Genomic DNA, 23120 nt, shown 5'->3' with positions numbered 1-23120 from the left:
CCCTCCATGGATGGAGAACCCCCACCTCCCGAGGCTGCAACACCCTCCCGATGGACGAATCTTCCCAGATGTCCAGCCTGAACCTCTCAAGCCACAATGTGTGGCCACCACCCCTTGCTATATTGTCAAAGATGACTCTGGCTTTATCATCTTTGTAACTGCTCTGCTAGTCGTCGCAGGCTGCCATCTCACCACCCTCCCCACCAGCCTCCACCTGCTCCTTGGCTCCTGCGAAACCCAGGACTTGGCAAGGAGACATCTCCCCTGCCATGGGCCCTCCAGACTCACCCGTGCGTCAGCCGTCTGGGCTGCCTCCCGGATCTTCTTCACCCAGTCCAGCAAGTCCTCGTGCGTGTCAGCTGCCACGTCAAGGGACAAGCGTGATACCGAGGCCATGCTAATGGAGAAGACGAAGAGGCGGTTGTTCTTCCCCTCGGGGCGGATGGCTGTGTGGGGAGAGGGAGCAGAGAGCAAGGTCACAAGCAGAAGCTGAGCCAAGTCCTTCACATGGCAGAGGGGACAGACATTGAGGGACTCTCATGGCTGCCCCAGGACTCTTCAGCTAAGAGGAGAAGCTCCCATTTCTGGTCATTGGAGGCAACAGATGGAGCCCGGGAAGCGATAGGTGAGGATGCAGAGTGTATTCTGAGGGGGGTGAGAAGCCTCATGGGGCCTTTGTAGTGCCATCTTCCTCCCATTCCTGCATCTTCCTCGCTCTGTGCCCTAAAATGCCCAGGTGGTAACAGCCACCTGGAGCACAGTGTCCTCTGGGCTCTGGGGAGCAGAGGGACGGCAGGGAGCTGCAGGCTGGACCCAGCTCGACCAGCACCCAGGAGCCCCAGAGCCTGCGGCAGCCTGGCAGGGAGGCCGGACCACACGTATGCGAGGGAGGACAAATCCTTACAGAAAAGCAGTGACCTACAAAATCGGTCTGAGCTCCCTTGCCCATGGGGCAGCTGCCCCCTGAGAGCAGGTTGAAGGCGTGCTGGAGCAGCTCCTCAGCTGTACTCGGGCTGCAGGGACACGCCTGAGCCCCGAACCTGGAGGCACCCTCTGTGCCGGGAGCAGCAGCCGAGTGCATCACCGCACGGCAAGCACACACCGTAGACTGGTGTTCACTTGTAGCAGGCACAGGGGTGCCTAGAGACAGAGAGAGACCAAAGCCCTTCGGCCCAGAAGATCCACAAACATCACACGACAGGGCTGTAACACCCCCCAATCCTCCATCCCTCCTTGGCGCTCACCGATCTGGCAGGAGGGCACGTCCAGGACGCCTCCGAGCAGGTCTCCCAAGGGGCTGTTCTCATCCAGCTGCTGCTGGGAACGAAGCACAGGCAGGATGGCGTTGGGCACGGCACCGGGCAGTGCGGCCGAGCGCGGGGTCTGCGCACACACGCTCCTCCCCACCACCCCTCCTTGCTCCGCTCAGGCACAAGCTCACCTCCCGCTCTGGCTCCAGGCTACCGGGACCAGCAATTTCCTCTACGTAGTTGGAAGGGAACCACAGCTGCTTCTTGCCACCATAATCTCCTCTCCACCTGGAAGAGAGGGAAGAGGCAGCGTCAGCACCCACCACGGGATCCCAGAGCATCCTGACTGGGGGTCAGGGGGGACAGGCAGCTCCTCCATCATCTGCTTTTAGGGTTCATGGGGCTGTGCAGCTTGTGCGCAATCCCCAAACAGACCCACCCCTGAGGGGACACACCTTGGTATGGACGGTGACACCAAGGTTTGACTGTGTCCCTGAGGGAAAAAGAAAGCTCAGGACCAACTCACCAGCCTCCTTCTTGCTTCTCCACATTCTGGATGATGGCGTTTTTGGTGAAGGTGAGCTCGTCCTCCCGCTGTGCCTTGTAGTCGAACAGGGCTTTGACTGCGCACTGCAATGAGGAGGGGTCCCATGAGTCCAGGCAGCAGACAGACACATGGACAATGAGCCCACAGGATGACAGATCACCTCCCACCGCAGACATGTTTGTTGGGGGGCTGTCAGGCACATCGTGTGCAGGCAGCATCCAACCTGCTGCCGGACCCTAGTGACCCTTGCAGAACAAATCAAGGCCCCCATTTATGCCGAACCAGAGGTCACAAGTCTGTTATCGCCCTGCACAGGCACTTTCCTTCAGACCAGACCCACTGATGGGTTTAGTTTGGAGAGTTCGGAGCAAGAGGCAGCCCAGCCTGGGAACCTGCAGGCTCAGCCTACAGCGTGTCTTCCTGCGTGGTCTAGAAGTGAGTGTGCAAAATAATACAGCTCTTGGAAAATAAAGAGACACTTGCTAAACCCTCAGGCCCTGCAGGTTGTTTCATGCCAGGCAGCAAGTGTACCTTGAAGGTGGGCATGGGGTTGGCTTCCACGTAGAACCCGGGATGACGTCCCTCGTAAAGGGCTCCGTAGTCCGGCTCCTGTGGAAGCAAAGGGCCAGCAGTTACAACAGTGGCTCTGCAGGAGAACAGGTCCCCTACCTTGGGGCAGGTAGGGAGAACGCCCCAGGGAAGGCACAACGCCAGAGATGATGTTGCACACAGCAAACAGATGCCCAGCCCACACTCCCTGCTGACCTGGGGCAGAGGGGCAGCAATAAATCTCACTCAAGCCAATAAATGTTTCCAACAGGGCACGAAGCCCCAAGAGATGCTGACTGTGAAGCACAGAGATGGTCACACAACACCACTTCAAGGCACCAGCTCAAAACAGACCTGTCCATCACCCTTTGGCTTAGCTCTTCCAACAGCTGCCCACACTCACCGCTGTCCCTATCTTCTCCAGCGTCTCCTCGTTGATGGGGTACCTCAGCTTCATCTTGCGGTACAGTGGGTGCTTTTCATAGTAGCTGATCAAGTCCACCAGGCTCTCGAACTCGGAGTTGCCGAGCAGCACGGTCTGGCCCTCCTGCTGCACTCGGCAGTGTTTGATCTTCCCTTCCGCCCTGGCAGGTGGAAAGACAGAGAGAAACCACTTGGTGCCTGGCAAGAGAGGGTCTCTGCCGAAATAAAGACACCCAAGCAAAAGGTTCCCCCGAGCTGGCTGCTGAACACAGCCATCTCCCATCAGAAGATGGGAGATGGGAGGAGGAGCAGGGTGCTAAAGGCTCTCGCGGGGCTGTAAGGCTTATCCAGGGCCACCCAGGAGAGAGAAGAGCTCTGGGAGGGCTCACGTCAGGCTCACATCCCCTCTACTGCTCTTTCACACACTGCAGCATCCCAGCTCCACCTTCTGCACCCACCACCCACGGACGCACCTGAAGGAGATGGCGTAGGAGCTGGGCTCGCTCCTCTTGCGCACCAGGAAGGCTCCGTCGCGTGGCACCCTCATCAGCATGTGCTCGGCTTGGGCCCGGGTGAGGTTGGCGTGGTACCACCTTTCAGGAAAGACATGTCACTGTGCACGGGTCTCCACACATCCGTCTCATCCCACATCTCTGCCATGCCACGCTGTTTCCCCTCCAGCCCACAAAAGACTGCCTTGAATCCTCAAAAGGAGGACAGGGAGCAGAGATCATCATATATGTAACACTGCAACAGGGCTGTCTTCTCCTTTCTGTGGGACAAGCAGGAACAGAGCCATTTGGTGACATGCGGCATGGGCGAGGGCATCCCAACCAAGCCCAGTACCTCCTTTCTTTGCACTGAGTTTCCAGGACAACCAGCTCCATCGACAACGAAGCTGTCCAGCGTGGCTGCTGTGACACAAGTGGGAACCAGAGAGCCCCAGCAAGGACGGAAGAACTGCAGCACGACCTGGGAGGTTTCCCATGGCATCCCAGCTGCCCAGTGGACACGACCCACCCTCCCCAAACACACACTCACTCTTTGCTTTCATGGGCATTGGTCTGCGGCACTGGCTCTGTCAGCCTCATCTCAAACTCGTTGCACCTCAGTGGCACCTCCTGGTAGTGGGTAATGAGGTCGTAGAGGCTGTCGAACACCAGGTTGTCCGTCAGGAAGAACTTGGGACTGCCGGCATCCTGCCGGGAATGGATCCGGCAGTGCTGCACCTTCCCATTGCGCCTGTGGAACAGGGAAGGGGTAAACCAGGGTCATCTGTGGAGATTTTGCATCTGCCTCAGGCACGGCTCCAGCCTGGACACAGCATTCCTGCCCCACAGGAGACCCATCGTGCAAGGGTCCCAAGGGACCTGACCCTTCTGCACTGGGACAGTGAGTTGACATGATGCTGGGGCACAGAAAAAGGGGAGAAACCTGCTCGTGGACCACTGGAGAATGGGACCCCACCACTGAAGATGGTGTCAAGATGAAGACTACCCCAGGAGAGACACCGAGCAGTGGGCTGGCGCCTGTGGCCCTCACCAGAAGGAGAGGGTGTAGTCTCCAACGAAGGTCTCGCTCTCTCTGACAAGGAAGGAGCCGTCGGGGGCCCCCGTCTCGATGCAGTACTCCGTCAGCAGCCGCTCCGCGATGTGCCGCCCGTCACGTCCTGCTCCCAGCTTGCCGTGAAACCACTTCTCCGTGGAGTGAAGCTCGGTACTGTTGCTCACCTGGCAGGGGGAGAACCCACCATCTTGGGTTACTGAGGGCAGGCTCGTGGTGCCAGAGTCTGCTCTGCTCAGGGGTCTTCCAACCAGGACCAGGGAGTTTCTGAAGCAGCTCCCACCTGTCCCACCACAGGATCTCCCCCTGAAGTCAGCTGGCAGTGGAGATGCTCATCCCCTTGGGCAGTCAAGTCCTTTCTCTAGGGAACAACTCACCATCATGCAAGCGAGCCCTCACCTCCTTTTGCTCTTCCTCATCCTCATTTCCTTGGTCACTGGTTGTCTCCCCAGAGTAATAGATCTTGCTGCTGGTCAGGACAAAGTAATGAGGGTTCCACTCCTGCAAGGAAACAAACTCTGGGCAAAGAGATCCCCTGAGGAGCAGCAAGTTGGCCCACCACCCATCCATGGGATCTTCCCTTCCTGATCAGCACAAGCAGTGAGGGGTGATCGGGTTTGTGAAAGACAGTCACCGACAACACTGATTTCAGTGGAGTCACAGGAGCTTCCAAGACATCTCCCAGATCCGAAGCATGGGTTTATCAGTAGCAAAAAACTGGCATGTCATAGGTCTTAAATACAAACTGGCTGCAGATCACACTGCAAACACCCCAGCACGTATTAAAAGAAGATGACCAAATGATGAGCAAATCAATGCAAAAAGAAAACATTCGACATGGATTCAGCATGGGGGATATCAGAGATGAGGATATTGGAGATGGTTATGCAGCTTTACTATTGCACTTTCCTATCTCCCAAAAACCTGTTTCGTTCACGCGTGCCTTTGCCTGACAGATCCTCAGCAAAGCAAAGCAGCTGAAGAAGTGGACTGTGTATAAGTAAATGCACACAGTAAAATGAATGCTCGGTGCTTTACAAAGCAGAATGCTCGTTTAGGTGGGTTAAGTGCCACTTGGTAGGAGGCAGGCAGGTCTAGAAATGCAGGCCATTGCTAGGACTTACTGCAGCAACAGATAACAGGCTATACAGACTACACAAGAGCAGCTGCAGTGCATCAGCCCAGAGCTCCCTCTAGCTCAGCCTTCTGCCTCTAACAAGGGCCCACAGGAGATGCCTACGGGAAGAGCACAGGAGAGAGCCAGCATAAAAACTCCCCCTGCCTTCAGAGACTCCTGAGAAACAGGATGGACCAACGGCCTCTTAGATCATTTGCACCGCAGCCCTTCCTTCCAGCACCACACAGTGCCTTACGGAGTCACCATGTCATTTATGGAGCCCGCAGAGCGGGGCCAGGGTGACAGTAGCAGAGCGAGACATACGTGATTGATGGGGTCTTCCAGGTAGAGGATCCCATTCTTGATGGAGTTGCTGATGTCATTCTCTGAATACATTACGGACGTGGGTAACTCCTCATAAGCACTGCCCTCTGCCAGCTTCTTGTGCTGTGGGATGAGAGAGTGGGTCAGGCACCTTGAGGGGAGCAGGCACCCCAAAAGCAGCATGGATTTCCTGGTGAACAACCCTAAAACTCCAGATCTGCTGCACTGAGTTCCTCCAGACTAAAAGGACCAAGGTAAGACCCATGCCACAGAGCTCATCATATGGCACTAAAGTCCCACCCTTTCTTCCAGAGGGGATTCCTGCAGCAGAAATATCAACATCCCCCAAACTCTCAAGAAAGGCAGCACCCAGCTGCTGAGCTCATTTCCCAGCAGCTCCTCTGAAGAAAGAGAGCTCTTTGTCTCAATTGTTTTTAGCACCAGGTCTCCACTTCCAACCCTGCACTGCCAACCAACCCCTTCCAGAAGTAAGCAGTTGCCCTTGGTCCCACACCCTCACCCCATCTGCCCCCATTCTCTCCACTGAGGAGCCTTGCTGGGGAAGGGAGTTCACCTTGATGAGAATCTTCCGCTTGAGCTGGTTTGGAGAGGGAAGGCCATCAGCAGAAATATCTACTGGTTTGGTCAAGAGCATGTCTCCAAAGACCTTCTTGAAATTCTGAGCCATGTTCCTCTGCTGAGCGATGCTGCAGTGGTCCTCAATGGACAGAATGACAGGGAAACTGGGAGAAGGAAAAGAGCCGTCAGAACCAGCACGGTGTCTGGATGGAACCAACACCTTTTGAGCTCTGTTTCAAACCCTGGCCTCTGTGCCTTCAAAGAGTAGTTTGCATCAACAGCAATCTGTGCTGTCTTGAGCATTCAATGTCATGACCCTACAGCAAGGCATCCCCAGTGCTGCTGGCAAGGCACAGGGTGGCAAAGGACTGCAAAACTACTGGGGTTTACCCAAGGTCTTCCCTCCCACAGCTTTTTTCTGGGTGAAGTCTCCCCTTGGCTGGGAGACACAACGTGGTTGCTTTCCACCGAATCCCAGGCACATGGTCTTGTGTGGGGTCTCTGGATAAAGGTGGGCTTCACTTTGCTACAGCCTTGGCTCTACCCTCTCTTTGCCTTCCTGGCAGCTCTGCTAGCTGAAGTCCAAGTCCCTGCTGTACTCACTCGGAGGTGACAAAGGCATGCTCCTTGATAGTGACCAAGACGTCAGAGAACTTGATCTTGGTGGTTAAGGTGTGTCCATGGTAGATCACCGGCATGCCATCGGGACCATCCCAGCAATCCACTGAAAGAGACCCACAGGGGAAACTTATCCCAAAGGCTGGAATATAGGCAGGACACGGACATGAGATGGACTGAACTACGCGCTGCCGGGAACTGCGTTGGATGGTAATAAAGGAGCAAGGTGAAAGTCCAGATCTTTCTGGGGGACCAAAAGCTTGGGCACGTACCACCCAGTCCCACAAAAGCAAACGACCTCAGCCCTTTCAGCACATCATGGTGACAACGCTGCCACCGGCACATCAACCTTCAGCACTGCCTTCCACACAAAGCCTTCCCTGACCACCACGACGACGGAGACAGAAGTGCCGGCTCCGGGTACTCACGTTCAATACAGCGGCATCCCATGCGCAAGCAGCGGGCGTACGCCTCCAGCGAGGACTCGCTCGAGAACTGGTCCCCCGTCAGGTACCTTTCATGTGAGAGAACACATCAGCAAAGCAACACGCTCACCACGGGCATGGAGGCATGGATGTCTGCTGGGACATCGCGGACCTGCCTCTGCAATGTAAGGAACGGCGAGAGCGACTTTCCCCCAGACCTGCCATCTTCCCAGGGGAGGGGTTCAACTCTGCCCCTACTGCAAGGGGCTGCAAGCACTGCTCTGAGGTCCAGCCTTGCGGCTGGCTCTTGAGATAAGCCTCAAAGAGCGATATCAGTGTTGGTGACACAAAGAGCCCCCTGCGCCCACCAGAAGCAGCCTGAGAGCAGAGTTAGACCAGCTCTTGTAGGCAGACAGCAGCTCGCTGCCTGCCCTCCAGGCTGTCAGCTGGCTTAGGCTCTTGGTCCTTTAAATTTGGGCTAAGGTGCTGCCACTGCATCCCATGAACAGGGAGCACAGACAGAGCCTGTCTGCAAAGAAAGCAGTTCCTGCAAGATTCTTCTAGCAGCAGAGAAGGAAAATGGCCAATTTCAGCCTGCCAGGTTTCTATCACATCTGTCCCTAGAGGCTGTGGAAGATGACACTGCTAATGGTAAGAAATCGCCAGAGTGACAGCCCGGGACCTGAAAGCACAGTCTGTGCAGATGTGTGCTGCGCTGACAAGACCAGAGCACAACACTGACGGTTAAATGATGGAGGGAGGACGGGGGCACCAAGAGGAAGGTCTCTGATGTACTGACCCCGAGTTGGAAAAGTTTACTTGACCCATCACTGCGATCAGGAAGAATCAGGAGAATCCCACCCTGGCACAGGGGAAGAGGAGAGAGCCATCCCCTAGTCCTTACGTGTTGTGTGAGGAGGAGATCCAGTAATGGGAGAGGGGGTTGTTCATGTTCTCCAGACACACCATGTCCAGTTGTGAGTTCCAGATGCTGTTCTCTTTGGAAAACAGGAAGGTGAGAAACTGCTCAGGAAGAAACAGAAGCGTGTTAATGGTGCGGAGGAGCCGGGTGCTGTGGTTTAGCTTCACACACATTTCACCCTCCGTGCCAGCAGGTACCGAGCAGGTAGCTATTTTCTAAGCTCAGCACAGACTGACCAGAGGCAACCAAGACAGCACACAAGCTACCTGACCCAGCGTGCTCAAGTAATCACAGTTTAGGCATTGCCACCTATCCTCTGAGCTGTGCCAGATATCTGTGTACAAATCCTTGGACCCAGCTGGAGACAAATGAATTGCTCTGCATTTTATTTTGCAGCTCACATGGCAGGCAATAGCTCACCAAGGCCATGTGGGTCAAGGGACCTTTGTGTGGGAGTGGGTGCAGAGTGCCAGTGATGTGGTCATTTCCAGGTTTTTTTATTCTTTTGTTTTCAGCTCTTCTTTCTTTGAAAAGATCCTTAAACGCCCCAAAGGGGCATTAAGCCAAATGCAGCCCCTTTCCTCCTCCAAATGAAGTGCCTGATGAGCACTCCCAGCTGCACACATTCAGCACAAGAGCCCAGAAGTCATTCCCTTCGCCAATCAGCTCTTGTGCAAGGTGGTGACCCACCACGTTCATCTCGCATAGCAATGCAGCTTACAGGAGCTGTGAGCCTTTAAGCACCGCCACCCCGCAGTGAAGACACCGACAGTAGAGGTGTCAGACCATAGCACATCGCACTGGGGATGTCACACCCTACTCCACCCCCCTCCATACACACTAGCATTCAAGGTGTCTTACTTCGTCCAGGGAGAAATAAGGCTCGTCGATCTCCCTCAAAGGGTCTCTCAGAAAGTTGAACATGAATTCCTGTACCTGAAGGGTATCTGCAGCCCAGAGCTCCTGCGAGCCCCAAGAGAGACATAAAAAAGAAACCATTTCAGAAAGTATTATTCAAAACCACGTGCAGCTCATCCAACTAGAAGCTTTAACCATTAAGGAGGCAGTTTTTAATGCAAGACCATCTCTGCCAGGAATTCAACTGTCAGCACAAACACCGGATAGCACACAACTGCAGAAATCTGCCCTATTTCTAAGTGGTCTTCATTTTCTCAATGCGAAGCATTTTTCTCTCTGATAGCTCCTTTGCACACATCTGCCATCCCTCCTCCTTCAGCAGCAGAAGCCAACTCGGCTTCCTTTTGCTTCTCTCTCTCCTTGGGTGTCTTTCATTAGGCCATCCAAACGGCTGCCTCTCTTTGCTGGTTAACTCTCTGCTTGCTGCAGGCCACGGGCAGGGCGGTGGCGGTGGGAGACGGGGAGGACGGTGCAAAGCAGGAGGCCCCATGCTCTCACGCGAGGCATGGCAGTGCTTTCGTGAGCCACCCCTGTCCTCTTGGAGAAGGAGACCAGCAACGAGATGGGAGTGCGGCAAGAATCTACATAAGGGGTCTGGGCCTGCAAACATGCTGCTTGTGCCTGCGCGTGTGTCCGAGCGTGCATGCTGTGCTTGCTGAATGACCTAAGATTGCTTTTAAATGGAAAGGTCAGCAATCGAATCGATTGGCTGCTCCTCAGGAGCTGCTGAGACCTCCTGAGCAGATAGGATGGACCATGATGCTTCGGCTGCTGCAAACCTGCAGTACCGGCCGAGGTCACAGGGACTGGGTCAATCTCCAGTGACCGGTTCCTCCCTCCTGGGGCCTCCACTCCTCTCAGGTCTTCTGCTCTTGGTCCCTTTTCTGACCAGGGTGCCTGGCTAAGGCCAGGTTTACCCTCACCAGCGCTTCCCCTGCATCACCTCCTGCTCCAGGAAGGATGCGCTCAGGTTGCGGCCATGCCAGGCAGAGCACCCTACAACCAAATCATCCCAGCTCCATGGCAAGGCTACCCTTACAAGGATCCCTACTGATACCGGTGCCTACCCCCTGGTCCCTCCCCTGGGCCTGTGTCGAGCTTACCCTCTGGTACTCCAGCAAGAACTTCTGCAACTCCAGCAGCGACACCCTGAAGTGCTCAGACCTTTCTCCACCCCTGAAAAGCAGAGAGAGAGAAGCTTCAGTCACTCATGCAGCACATCACGACCAACTGTTACCGGCATCGTGTCAGATGCCATCCATGTGTGCAAGCCAAGACGTGCCCAGAGCAAGCAGGGCTGCAAAAGCCTGCAGTGGGATGAGCAGAGAAAGCTGAGGAGGGCACGACAGCAAACACACAGCAGCTGAGATTATATGTCCACATCTCACAGCCAGGGACTGCTCCAGGAGCAGTCCAGGATTCACACTGCCAAGGGTACGACAATGTGAAACTCTCGTGAAGGGTAGCAAAAATCATCAGAGGGACTGATTTGTAAAAAAAAAAAAAAATAGAGGGTCTGGCTTGTACAAGAGTCAAAAGAACTAAATAGGTGCAGGGCAGTCAAGGGGTGATTGTAGAGAGGACAGAGCCACAGGTATCCAAAGGACATGGACTCAAGGAGGCAGGGCAAGGAACAAAGGAGGGAATCGTTTGTAGGTGATTATCTCAAAGGACTTGTCCATGACCGTACCAAGACGCAATGGACAGCCAAGGGCCATGTTGGGGACTAACACCAAAAAACCCAGAAATGGACTGGGCAGTGCTGGCTGCCCTGGGCAGAAGGATGAGTCAGATGGTCTGCTGAGGTCCCTGCCAACTCTCTTTTCTATAGTTATAAGAAAAAAGAGAGGAAACCATGGGGGATTACCTGGACAAGTTAACAAGTCTTTCACTCTTTAGCTTCCAAGTCTAAATTCAAGCTCTTTTTGTCACAGCTGAGATGGGCACAGGGCAGGGAAGGGCACCACAGGCACTGCCTGGAGAGGAGCCAGAGGGGAGGCAGCTCCCTGTGCCCAGCCGGTGCAGTCCCTGGCCTTGTAGCCAACCGGCACCAACCGCGAGGATAACCTTTGGGAGATGGCTCAAGGTCTGATTATTTCACATAAACCAACTGACCGTTTCTGGAGGTGGCTGACCTGAGCTGGATATCAGTGGGATCTCTGGGAAGAAGAGACCCTTACTGACCCAAGCTGAAGTGTCTACAGCAAAGATGCTTATTTAGAGTGCAAAAACGCAAGCACCGCAGCGGCAAGCAAGAGGTGTGCAGCATTCCTCCTCCCTGACACGCTGCTGCAGGCACCAAAGCACGTTATGGAGCAAAAGAAAACAGCCTTTTCCCCAGCAAATATAGAGAATTATCCACCTTTCTAGGAACGGGACATCCATCTGCAAAAGAAGCACAAGCATTAGGTTTGGACTCAATCTCACCAACGTATGTGAAAGCACAAACTGATCAAGAAGGTAACGGGGACAGCAAACCAGCACTGTGCAGCTCTGCTTTCCTACAGCCGTTTCTCACACACCACCTCCCTTGTCCCCAGCAGCCCAAGCAGCCCCATGCTAACCAGCCTAAAGCAATAACTTCTTTACTCCCTGGCATCCCTGGCCCAGACGTAGGAGACAAGAGCTATTAGCTGAGGGCAGCAGGGTTAAAAAGGCGATTAAGAGGGAATGCTCAATAACAAATATAGTCTCTCCCTCCCCATCCTGGCCCTGGAGAATTCAGCTCTTACCATTTTCTGGGCGCTGAACATCAGGCTGCGGTAGAGCTGTGCAAACTGCCCGTATGTAATATCCCCGTTCCTCTGTTCCACGTCCTGTGGCAAAAAAAAAAAAAAGAGGTTTTACAGGGGCCACAGGCAACTCTACACGGCATGAGGAATGTCTCCTCCCACCACGATTCCCGGGGAAAAAGGAGGAAGAAAAGGCCAAAGCCTGGCCAGATTTCGCCTCCTGCCTCTGCACATCTCTGCTGGGGCCAGTGGGACCCCGCAGTGCCCAGGACACAGGCACAGCCTAAACCAAGTTACGCGATTCCCCAAGCTCACCCACATAAAGGCATCACAGCGCTGATAAAAGGGTTACTGCTTCCTTGAATAGTTACAAAAGGATCATTTTAATTTTTTGTTTGCGGAGAGCACCTGAAGTGCCTGGAAACTGTAAGACCCAAAGTGTATGATTTCCTTTGGCCTTGGAGTTTAGTGCTGGTGGAAATGGCTGGTCATCATGAGATGACCCTTCATTCCCGGGTCTGCAGGGATGCTGGCAGAGCCGGCTGCCTGTCACTCGGTGGCAGCGGGTTGCAGGACCCGGGATGCAGGACCTGAGATGCAGGACCAGCTGGCCTCGCTGCCTGTCCTCCTGCACCCTTCCCCACCAGGGCAAAGCCCCAGACCAGAGCCAGGAGCAATGCGGGGAGCGGGGGAGGCAGGGTGGGGCAAAGAGAGGGCGCTGGCCACAAATGGGCCAGGGTGCGGCACCCAGTGGGAGCTGGCACCTCTTCAGTCGCCGCCGTGGGTGGGGGCCCTCCTGGGAAAGGCTGGGAGCCTCTGCAATATGCAAACATGCTGTGGGAGTTTAACCACCACCAGGTTTTGCTCAAAGGCAGGCAACAGCCTCCTGAGGGTCCCCAGAGTGAACGAGGAGAGTGGAGAGTGAACGAGGAGAGTGGAGGGGTCACACACTCACCGTGAGTCTCTCCCGCAGGAACCTCATGTTGGGGACACGGTAGTTGACCTGAGACAGCATGTTCTTCAGATCCTTGGCAGAGATCCTGGCTCGGCAGGGGAAAGAGGGGAAACACTTTCAGCAGGTCTGGGACGGAGTGGTCTCACTCTGGGACCGGGACACCACATGCACCGAGCGGCTGTGCCCAAAGGGGCATTCACTGGGACACACAAGGATGGATGCGTGACCCCAGAAGGATGCTGGGGTTGGGACCAAAGGCAGAACAGAAGAACATTTTCCACCCCAATGAGCTCTGCATCTATGCTGCATGTGGGGAGCAGAGAGGTGCTTGCACCCCGATGGGAACTGGAAGCACTGCTCCTGCAAGCTCCCAGCACCGCAGGGTGAGTCTCAGCACTATCATCCCACTCGAGCTGATGCTGCAACAGGCGCGTATTGCCTACTGCTTTATGGGAACGGCTGGGGAGAAGCACTTTTCAACTATCTGTGCGCCAACATGGATACTGGGTGACCAAATCCCTTCCAAAACCCCTCCCTGGCCTGCAGAGGGAGCTGGAAGAGGGCAGGCTTTGCAAGTGGTTTGGACCCTGCTAATTTCATGCTAAAGAGAGGAAAAAAGCCATTTTCAGTGTCTAGCCACAGGCACAGTGCTGCCCCGTCGTGCCCAGCTGCGCTCCCCAGCCGTTGCCACGCACTGCTGGCATGGGGCAGCCAGCGCGGCTGTCCTCCCCCCGAGGCCCTTCGCACCAAACGTGCCCGTTCCTGGACCGGAGAGGGCTCCGGTGCCAACCCTGAGCGGGATCCCGCACCCAGGTGGGCAGAGACAGGCAGCAGGAGCCCTGGGCCACCCCTGCCTGCTCGGTGTTGTTCCCCCATAGGGCAACGGCCCTGCAGCGAGAAAAAACACGGATGTCTCCCATCTGCAGGATTTAAGAAGCCGAGAGGTCTGCGTGCAATCATTTTCTGGCAGCTCCTGCCTTAAAAGCAAGTCCTCTGAGTCTGCCCCAGCAATCACAGATGCTGCTTTTGCCTCCCGCTAAGCGAGTGGGAGCCCAAGACCTTACAGGATGCTCCTCCATCCCGCAAAGTGTAGGGCAAGTCTGATCCTGGGAATGCTCACAGCTTTGGGGTGCAAATATAAATATGACAGGGAAGATGCCCTGTGCAGGGTGACGCTGTCATCTGCAGCGATGCAGAGGGGCAGCGTGAACCACCTCTCTTTTATGCTCTCCCCTGGAAACGGGGTGATCTCAAACGACACAGAAAGGAGGAGGGATGGAGGGAGCCCCAAGGAGAGGGAGAAACCGGCTGGTGTCAGGCGCTGCAGAGACGAGAGCCTCTGCAGCCGGCGGGACACAGAGAGCCCTTGTTTCTGGGCTCAGAGCTGCAGGGGGCCGGGACGCACGCACGGCCAGAGGAGGACCTGGCCTGGCTCCCGTGCCGTGCCCAAGGCCAGCACTCGGCCGGCTGAGGACCGTGCCGGCAGCGTCCTGCCGCTCACTGGCAGGACAGGAAAAAAAAGAAAAGCTGGCAAATGGCACCAGCCTCCCCGTCCCTCCCAGTTGTATGAGCTATGGAGCCAGCAACACGCTCTCAGCACAAGCTTTGGTATCTGCACCTCCACCTCCCCTGGCAGGAGAAGTTACCCCTGGGGCTCAGGGTGAGCATTTTGGGGAGGGGAGCCTGCCCTTTCCCTTCTCCAGCGCACCCAGCATCCATGGCCACGTGCAGGGTGCTGTGCAACCCCCAGGGCAGGGGGGTCCCAGCTATGGGGTCCTGGGTGACAGGGAAATGGGGCGATGGGGGGAGCGAGCCAAGAGCGCAGTGGTGGCTCGTGAGATGCCCTCACATGCCAAGGACCGCAGCACGTGGCAGCTCTCGTGGGACCTCTGATGGGACACCCAGAGTCCCCAGGGCCACCCAGCAGCAATCCCTCCTCGGTGAGAGGCTGAGACTGCAAAAAAGCTCTTGGAAAAAGAGCAGGAGGGGCTGCAGCAGCAGGACCAGCAGCGGGCATTGGGCTGGAGACCCGCTGGAGCCAGCGCCCGGCTCTGGTGATGCTGGGCTGTTTTGCAGGGAGGTGTTGGACCGCGACCCTGCTCGTCGATGCGATGGCACCAGGAGAGGCGAGAGCAAACCCTGCAAAAGCTGTGACCAGCATTTCCCTCTGCTTCAGTAGGAGGATGGGGTATGGAAGGATTTTATTTATTGTGTGTTACTAATAACGTTGAAGTGTTGGAGACCTTGGATAAACAGCTTGGTAGTATTTTGAGACCAGAAAGTAAAAATAAAATAAATAAACTAATTTCTTCTACGGAAGTTTTTTAAGATTTCATGACAAACAGGCCAAAGGACAGATCCAGCCCTCTCACAGGGGATGAAAACATTCCCTGCTCCGGCCTCCAGTGCTGTAACTCTGCTCCCAGCCATGGGCAGCTCTCCTAGCCAGAGGTGAAACATTCTCCTCCGCAGCAGTTAGAAAAAAACCCCCAGCATCCTGTTATCCTCCTCTTTCCACCTAACCTCCCTTGGAAAAACAAATACCCAAAGGCCCAGCAGCCAGTGAAAACAGCCAACATCTGCCGGCGTGCTGGAAGGTATGCACAGGCACCCAGCCGGGAGAAGGCGGAAAGGAAAGGGCTCTGGCACAGGAGGCTGGGGCGCGGGGCGAGCGCGGGGTACACGAACACCAGGAATGATTTTTCAGCTGCCAAAAACTTGCCCATTCTGGGAAGGACCAAGAATGGTTTGCAAAAGAAGTGTTTTTTTAAAAAACACAACTCACTGTTCCCTTTTCAAACCCATTTCCAGGCTGAGAAGCAAAAGCAAAGAGCCCAGTGACACCAAAGTTAATGCTGAAATGCTTCATAAGGGCAAAGACTTCATCCAAGAGATGTATATGCCCCATAACCGCTGCCTCTACTTTGCAGAAAACACACAGATGCTTGTAAAATGGGGAGACCTAAAATCTTTCCGCATTCCCCCTCTATTGCTGCTTTGCTCCTTTCACTGCCTGGGCTGGAGCAGCAGCTCTGCTAATTAAGCAGTTGGCATTGAAACCTCTCCCCTCCTCCTGGTTGACAGGTAAGGAATGTATTGTATTTTGCTGCCTTAATTCTAAATCATAGCATCATAGAATCATTTAGGTTGGAAAAGACCTTTAAGATCATTGAGTCCAACTGTTAACCTAGTACTGCCAAGTCCACCACAAATTAGAAAGATGATATTAAGAAAAACAAAGAGAGATGCAACAGGCTGGCTTTCAGCTCTGCTGACCATGCCTCGGGCAGACAAATCTATATATGCAATCATCTCCTTTGTCCTGTTGGGATGCCATTTCATCGGTTTTACTGTATAACCAGATGAGGAAAAGGACCAATTTTTTCCTTTTCTCTTGCATTCATGCTCCAAAACCCCCACGCAGCCACCCCTGCACCTGCCTCAGTGCTCTCCATTGCTGAATTAGGAAATATTACGCCCGGTCACCACTGAAAACCAGTACAGCGGACATAAAATCCAAGCCTGGATTTGAAAGGTGTATGGCACATGCAGAGCAGCTGCAATAGATTAAAGGCGCCTCTCCTTCCCTTTCTGGCTCTGCGATGGTTTATCCCTCCTCCGCAAAATCCCCGTGCACCCAACGGTGCTCTCGCCATGCCACAATATAAATCATTGCAAAGGCAAAAATGTCCAATGCAGCGGGATTTCCCCAATGCAACACACTCTTGCTCCCCTCTGAGATGTAGACAGGTTGAATTTAACCCCTGGCTGCCTGCAGCAGGGCCGTCTGCCTGTCCTGGCTGGGAGGGAGGGACACAGCAGCGCAGACCAAAGTGGGATGAGAAGACCTGCTTGCTTCTCCTGATGAGTACAGAGCAGTGATTTTCGCCTGCCGATCCACAGGACTGACCTGTCTGACTGCGGTCACCCACAGCTCCCCAGTGGTGTGCCCCTGGCACAGACAGCTTGGTTTGTGGGGCAAATTTCTTGGCAGGAGCTTGCTGCAAGGATGAGAAGGACTCCAGGGCTCAGGGTGAAGCATGGAAATTGGTAGCAGCATGAGATCAATGGCATTGGCAGGGACCAAGCAGAGGATGCTCTGGAGCCCAGAGATCTGCCCGGTGCTCTGCAGTGAGCCCTGCCTGGGCACCCGGGCACATAAAGGGGGCAGATGGGACCCAGGTGCTCCACCGCAGCTGGGGGGCACGAGCTGATGTGTGAGCGATGCCTCCAGCACTGCCCTCTCCAGAGCAGGACTGGAGGAATCCCCCTGCCCCAGGGGAGCACAGTAACGTGGAAATCAATGCTGAAAGGCTAATGGGCTCAGTTAACATCACGGGGGAAAAGTGTGTCCCAGGGATGAAAGGAGGCAAATAACAGCACTGCGGGAAGAGGAGACCGGCTGCCAGGGAAAGCAGGTGACGGCAGCGGTGGCAGAAAGTAGAGCGTGGTTATCTCCTCATGACAGGTCATGACCCAATTCCCTTCCCTTATCTTCTCACGACAGGTTCAAGCATGACATTTCACCTGCTAGGACATCCCTAAGCATTCACCCAAGAACCCCACAAGCAGCGGCCCTGCTGCAACCCATCAGCCTAGAAGCCGAGCAGTGGAACGATCCATGGCCTCATGGACCTCAGAGGAGGAGAATAAAGCAAACAGGGTGGAGAGTAACAAACACAACCCAGCTCAGCCCTGACGGGGTGGCTGGAGCTGCCTGTTGGCTCTTTGGCATCTGCTTCCTCGGGTGATGCCAGTGGGCGGTGAAGGTGTTTCACAGCTATGGGCTCTCAAGGTGTTACAGCTGGGAAGTAGGTCAGGGAAACAAGACAATTGTTTTTATGCTTTTTTTAATTCAGTGAAAATTAGCTAGGGAAGTATTGGGACTTGGATTAAGGTTCCTTGGAAGTGAAAATTAAAAACTTAAAGAACCCAACAAAAAATCCAAAGCAAAGGCTAGGGTTTCAAGTCAAAAGTAAACCCTTCTGGCTCAAACCCTTCTGTGAATGTGCCCGTCTGTGCAAGCGAGCGTTTTCTCTCTTCTTACCTGTCTTCCCGGTTGCGGTCCAGCGAGTAGAACTGCTTCCGGAGCCACCTACACGGAAAGGCACACACACGCACACGCTTAGCCCCAGCTCCTCAACAACAAGCCCCTTTGGTTTGCCACTGTCTCTGGAAGATGCTCAATGCCACGCCGTCCACTCCCACAGCCCTCCTTCCCAGCAGAGAGCTTGGCTCTGCTCCCCCTCCAGAGGCAGCCTACCCTATTTTCATGCAGGCAACCTGCCCCCCTTTAAAACTGGCTCTGCCTGAAAGTGAGTCCACACTTAAGACAAAAAAAATCAAAGGTACTCTCTTCTACATGCCTCTACACTGAATTGCTACAGATAATACAGGCCGCGCACACATAAAACCATCTGTTTCGTGGTAAAGCTCCTTTTCCCTGCATGCATGTGAGATCAAACTCTGGCCACGGATGATGTAGCACAGCAGGTCAACGGGATGAAGCCTGAGCGCAGAGGCAGGAGTGCCAGGTCAGCGTGGCTCAGAGAGGGAAGGAGATGTTGTCACTGTGCTCACCTTTTTCTGTCAAAAAAGGACAGAAAAGGGAAAAAAAAGAAAACAAGTGCAGGACAAGTTCCTCACCTTTCAATCTGCAGGGGGGTGGCAGCCCTTAGAGTGTCTGCCACCAGCCAGTTCAGCCCCTTGATCCACATATTGACCTCGTCCTCGGAAGTGGCTGCAGAAAGTGCACAGGAGAAATGGGAGGAAGGGACGTAGAAGCTGACCACCAACCCAAACCTCTTGGGACTGTCCCCAGCATCTTATACCCCCTATTCCTTCCTTCAGCCCCTTTCTGATAACAACTTTCTCCTGTGCAGATGCTCTGGCCGGCTCCTCTCCCAGCCGAGCTCCTGCTCCCCTCCCGTGTGATGTCCATGGCTGGCTGGACCCCTTGTCCCTGCATGTCACGCTCTCTCCTCCCTTCAGTTCCCGAGAGCTGGTGGGTTATCTTTGTCCCCAAGCAGTAATGCTCTGGCTGGCCTGGGTGACAGGCCAGCACCTGCTTGGGAATGTGTGCCAGCTCCTCCATAGCCTCCCTGTCCGCAGCTCCATCCTTTCCGAGGGCAGAAGTGCTGTCTCTGTCCCTGTGTCCCACAGCGCTAGCCAGAAGGCACATTTGCCATGGATGTTGAGGAGTCAGCACGACTGCCTCCATCAGTGCTTGTCTACATGGGTTTAAACAAGACACAAGACTGCGTACTGTTAGCAGAAAAAGATACCGTCCGGCAGCTGAACTGCAGCCAGTGATTATAAGCCTGTCCTCCCTCTGAACAGGAGGAGACTCAATAGCATAAACCTCCCCTCTTTCAATAGCAAAACATAAGGCTGGGTGCTCCAAGTCCAGCTTAAGTCAACAGACAAGGCATTGAGGAAAGCTGAGACCAACACCTCAGAGGTACCGAGGCTCCGTGAGTTACCGTTTGCTGCTGGCAACATTTTCTCGCTCAGAATTTCAAAGCAGAAGTGAGCAAGATTTTACCACTTCATGCACAGGACCAGTTACGACAATGCAGCTGATGAACGCCAACATGCCAAGCTGAGAGAAAACACTTGATTTCAAGCACGCATTTGAACTAAGGGCTTCCATTCACTCAACTTTTGGGTATACCAGGAGAATTAACTGACTTAACCAGGGGTTGAATATGTATTCTTCAGAGAATCGGTGTCATCTTCTTCCAAAGACACCTCCTCGGTGTGCTGAAAAGAGCATCTACCCAGGGATATGTTCCAGCCCACTCGTGGAAGGATGCATTGGAAGTTTGGGTCCTGCGGGGATGAGGTGCCTGCCCAGCCCTGCCCTGGCACAGCCCCGGGGCCACGAGTGCTTTACCTTGCAAGCTGAGGGTCTTCAGCCGGAATTCTGTGCCATAGAGGACAACGAAGCAGTGAGACTGGTCCGGTCGGAAACATGGATCCTCCTGGTACCGGTCAAAATCACGTGAGTTTTTTCCTGGACGAATCTCTTTGATTTCACGAATATCCACTAAGAGAAAGGGAAAACAAAAGGGGAGTTCAGCAAATAGCTTGAAATTCCTGTGAAGATGGAGGAGAAGGAAGGGCATGAAGAAAGCATTTTAGTCATCTGAAGAGCTGGATTAGCACCCATTACATGATGGCAGACCCCAGCATGCCTACGGCACTGGGGTACCAGGCTCTGAACAGCAAACTGTGTTTCCCTGGCTATGCTGGAAAGCAAGGATGGGATGGCTGCCCCGGCCCAGGCAGGGAGCTGCCAGACGTCTGAGGATGGTGGGCAGGTGCTGGGGATGGTGCCTTGTAGAGGGACTCTACTCTTCCAGAGAAGCTGCCCGCACTTCTCACCTTTGACAAGCCCTTCAAGAGCCCCAGCTTGCTCCTCAACCTTTCAAAGCAGCACAGAGACCTTACCACTTACCTTGCACTTCTCTCTTGCCGCACACACACAAGCCAGTAAGCACAGCCCCTTCTTACCGGTTCCCTAGGAAGCCTCCGCAGCCACCGCCCCCCCATTTGCCTCCGTGTCCCCCAAGGACAGTTGGGTGTCTCAGCTGCGGCGATCCCCAGGCACAATGAGCAGAGGGCAGCACTACCGCTACTGCAATCTCCTTTGCCTTTTAGCTTTACACTTCACACTTTCCTCTTCCTCCACCCAACAGACATCTGCAAACTGCACTTTTTTTTTCTCTTTCAGGACAGCACCTTTTTTTTTTCTTTTAAAGAAAGCTTTTCTACAGAGTTGAAGCCTCTGAGGGCACAGCCTCCTGCCCAGCTGGATGAAATCCTGTTTGCAGCTACCACGTCTTACAAACACCATAGATTTAAGATCCGCTCCTCTCCAAATTCAAGTTAGATACTGAAACTTGAGCTGATTCTTGGTTTAAACAACTTGATGGTGCCCCTGCCTCCCCCCCTCGGCACTTTCACCCTAAATGTCTGCATTTTCTGGCATCTCCCCTCTCCCAGCTCCTCTGAGCACTACCAGGATGCCCAGGGCAGTCCCTGCCTTCATACACATGTCATCTTCACCAAGAAAACTGTCCTTCCCTAGCCAAAGAGAAATGACATGTTTATCACCTCTGGGTGATGTTCAGAAGGCCACAGAAGAAAGCACAGTGCGAGGATCAACCAAGCCCAACCTCTGGAGACCCAGTTGTGGTGGATCTACCACAGCTCTGGAGCAGATTCGACTGCAGTGACCCTGCCGTGCTTCCAGGCAGAATCCCCTCCCCACCTCACTGCCAAACAACTTCCTGAGAGAAAACACCAGAAAAAGCATGAAAATAGCCAAATCTCTGGATCATTTGAATTACAGACACCACCAGGGAGGTCTGGTATCAACAACCTAAACATATGCAAGGTGCTGGTCAGAACTAGAGCTGAGGGAGGTGGGATAACAGCTCAGGGCACCCACCTCTCACAGTTTTGTACTGTACACATAAAATGAGTCCCATGGACTTTATTTTAAAAAAAATATGGCTTCTTTTTGCACCTGTGGCAGTGGCAGAGGGGGTTATTGTCGGGGGCAGCCCAGATTGCAGAGGAAAGCTCAGAAAGTTGCATCTCTTGCCATATGGGAGACGGCAGGGTGCTGGGTCATGAAGCTGGTAATTCAGTTGGACAGGATGTTACCCTGGCCAGGGCTGGAGCTGGTGACTTCAGGGAGCTGTGCTTATGTTTATTATCCTCATGCACATCCATAATGTCAACATGCTTCCTCCAGGGAATGGCTGAAGAGGGCAAGATGAACTGCAAGCAACCAAGCCATGGTCAGATGAAACCCCCAGATGGTGCCCACCAGATGATGGCTAGGGCAGGGCCACCATCACATCAGGCTTCTGGGACACAGGGACAGCACCATTCTGAGGATACTCCTTAGGTTACAGGGCTGGTGTCACACCTTAGCAGCTGTCCCTGCTGGGCCAACCCAAACGTGACCAAGTGTAAGGCAGCAGTGTGACCATAAGGGACAGCCCAGGGTGGCGAGAGCCGACCCAGGCAGGTACTGGCAGCGAACGGCAGGGCAAATCCAGGCGTGGGGCTGGCGAGGAGGTGGACCTGCCTGGCTACACGCATGGCTGGGGAATCCAATGGTGCAGCTACAACATCACCCTGGCAGCTTCAGCTATGGCTCATGGAGGAGCAGAGCAGATAACTCCAACCAGCCACCTCGGAGCTGTGCTCCTCTGCAAAGGGCAGCTGTGAGCGTGCCGGAGCATTAAACGCCAAGCGAGGAGAAGGAGCTGAAGAGACCCTGGTAAGGGAGCATCTCGCAGCCTCTCTCCCCGGAGGAAATTCTGGGAAAGGACTCTCATTGCCATAAAACAAAGAGAAAACAACAGCAACAGGGAAAAAAAAACCAACCAAACCCAAGAATCTTCGCTTCCTGGAAAAATAGTTTCTCAAATGCTCGGGGGAATCAAATAACAACATTTCTGAGTCACGTTTCCAAAGCAGATGATGCTTCTGAGCAATGCGGGACGGAGATTACTGCAAACCTGGCGTGTAATTCATCCCAATTAAACTCCACTTACTGCACTTACTGTGGATCGACTCGCCTTTCATTTCGATTTACTGCAGTTTAAAACTAGACAGAAATGCGACCTGCTCATCACCTGCCACAGCAGCCGACAGCACTGAACTGCACTGCGAGAGAAGATGCTCGCTCCAAACGAATGCCATGGCAAGCCAGACACAGGGCTTGACTTTGGGGAGGCTAGTAAACCCTACACAAGGAATATGGGATTCTCTTGGCAGGACACACCGTGCAGCACCGTGGGTGCGCATCTGGAGATGATAGCAGCCCGCTCATTGCCCGCCACAGGGCGCATCCAGACCGACTACTGCAATAACCCTCTGAAGCTCATCAACTCGGGACAAGAGTACAGAAAGCCCCAGTTCCTTGGGGCTGCAAAGGGAGGACAGACAAGTTCCCTAAAATAAGCAAGGGTGGGACTTTTTAAGGCATCACCTACCCTTTGGAAATGAGCTGGCTGGAAGTTCAAACGTTAACGTGCCCTGCCGTAACCTGCCCGTGTGCGCACATCCTTAGTGACACAGCATGTTCTTTTAGCCCTTAAAAAACCATATCACAGTTAAGGTCTTTGCATCCAGGACGTGCACAGCAGGGCTGAAGACTAATCCTATCTTTGAAGGA

The 23120-nt window shown here is 54.1% G+C and overlaps 1 protein-coding gene across 5 annotated transcripts in view; it reads right to left on the bottom strand.

Annotated features, from left to right (window-relative positions):
* The window catches only part of PLCG1 (phospholipase C gamma 1), a 49306-nt gene that overhangs the window by 6435 nt on the left and 19751 nt on the right, over window positions 1–23120 (bottom strand). For 3 of the 5 annotated variants that reach the window (XM_087749717.1, XM_087749719.1, XM_087749721.1), the window contains exons 2-24: window positions 19818–19970; window positions 18569–18662; window positions 17970–18017; window positions 12923–13007; window positions 11968–12051; window positions 11598–11620; window positions 10339–10411; window positions 9179–9280; window positions 8300–8418; window positions 7399–7484; window positions 6956–7076; window positions 6348–6516; window positions 5774–5896; window positions 4732–4833; window positions 4312–4499; window positions 3811–4011; window positions 3243–3362; window positions 2750–2930; window positions 2329–2406; window positions 1777–1880; window positions 1442–1538; window positions 1245–1317; window positions 289–446 (exon numbers count right to left, since the gene is read on the bottom strand). In XM_087749717.1, the coding sequence (XP_087605843.1) occupies window positions 289–446; window positions 1245–1317; window positions 1442–1538; window positions 1777–1880; window positions 2329–2406; window positions 2750–2930; window positions 3243–3362; window positions 3811–4011; window positions 4312–4499; window positions 4732–4833; window positions 5774–5896; window positions 6348–6516; window positions 6956–7076; window positions 7399–7484; window positions 8300–8418; window positions 9179–9280; window positions 10339–10411; window positions 11598–11620; window positions 11968–12051; window positions 12923–13007; window positions 17970–18017; window positions 18569–18662; window positions 19818–19970 (2582 nt within the window). The remainder of the gene's footprint in view (window positions 1–288; window positions 447–1244; window positions 1318–1441; window positions 1539–1776; window positions 1881–2328; window positions 2407–2749; window positions 2931–3242; window positions 3363–3810; window positions 4012–4311; window positions 4500–4731; window positions 4834–5773; window positions 5897–6347; window positions 6517–6955; window positions 7077–7398; window positions 7485–8299; window positions 8419–9178; window positions 9281–10338; window positions 10412–11597; window positions 11621–11967; window positions 12052–12922; window positions 13008–17969; window positions 18018–18568; window positions 18663–19817; window positions 19971–23120) is intronic. The other 2 variants (XM_087749718.1, XM_087749720.1) reach the window with 1 other exon arrangement.

Source organism: Nipponia nippon, unplaced genomic scaffold (assembly GCF_047370975.1).
Source record: "Nipponia nippon isolate SJK-2023a ecotype South Korea unplaced genomic scaffold, ASM4737097v1 scaffold_13, whole genome shotgun sequence".
In the NCBI taxonomy this organism is placed as follows: domain Eukaryota; kingdom Metazoa; phylum Chordata; class Aves; order Pelecaniformes; family Threskiornithidae; genus Nipponia; species Nipponia nippon.
The sequence above is the reverse complement of the archived record's forward strand: the minus strand, read 5'-3'. Positions and strand labels throughout refer to the sequence as shown.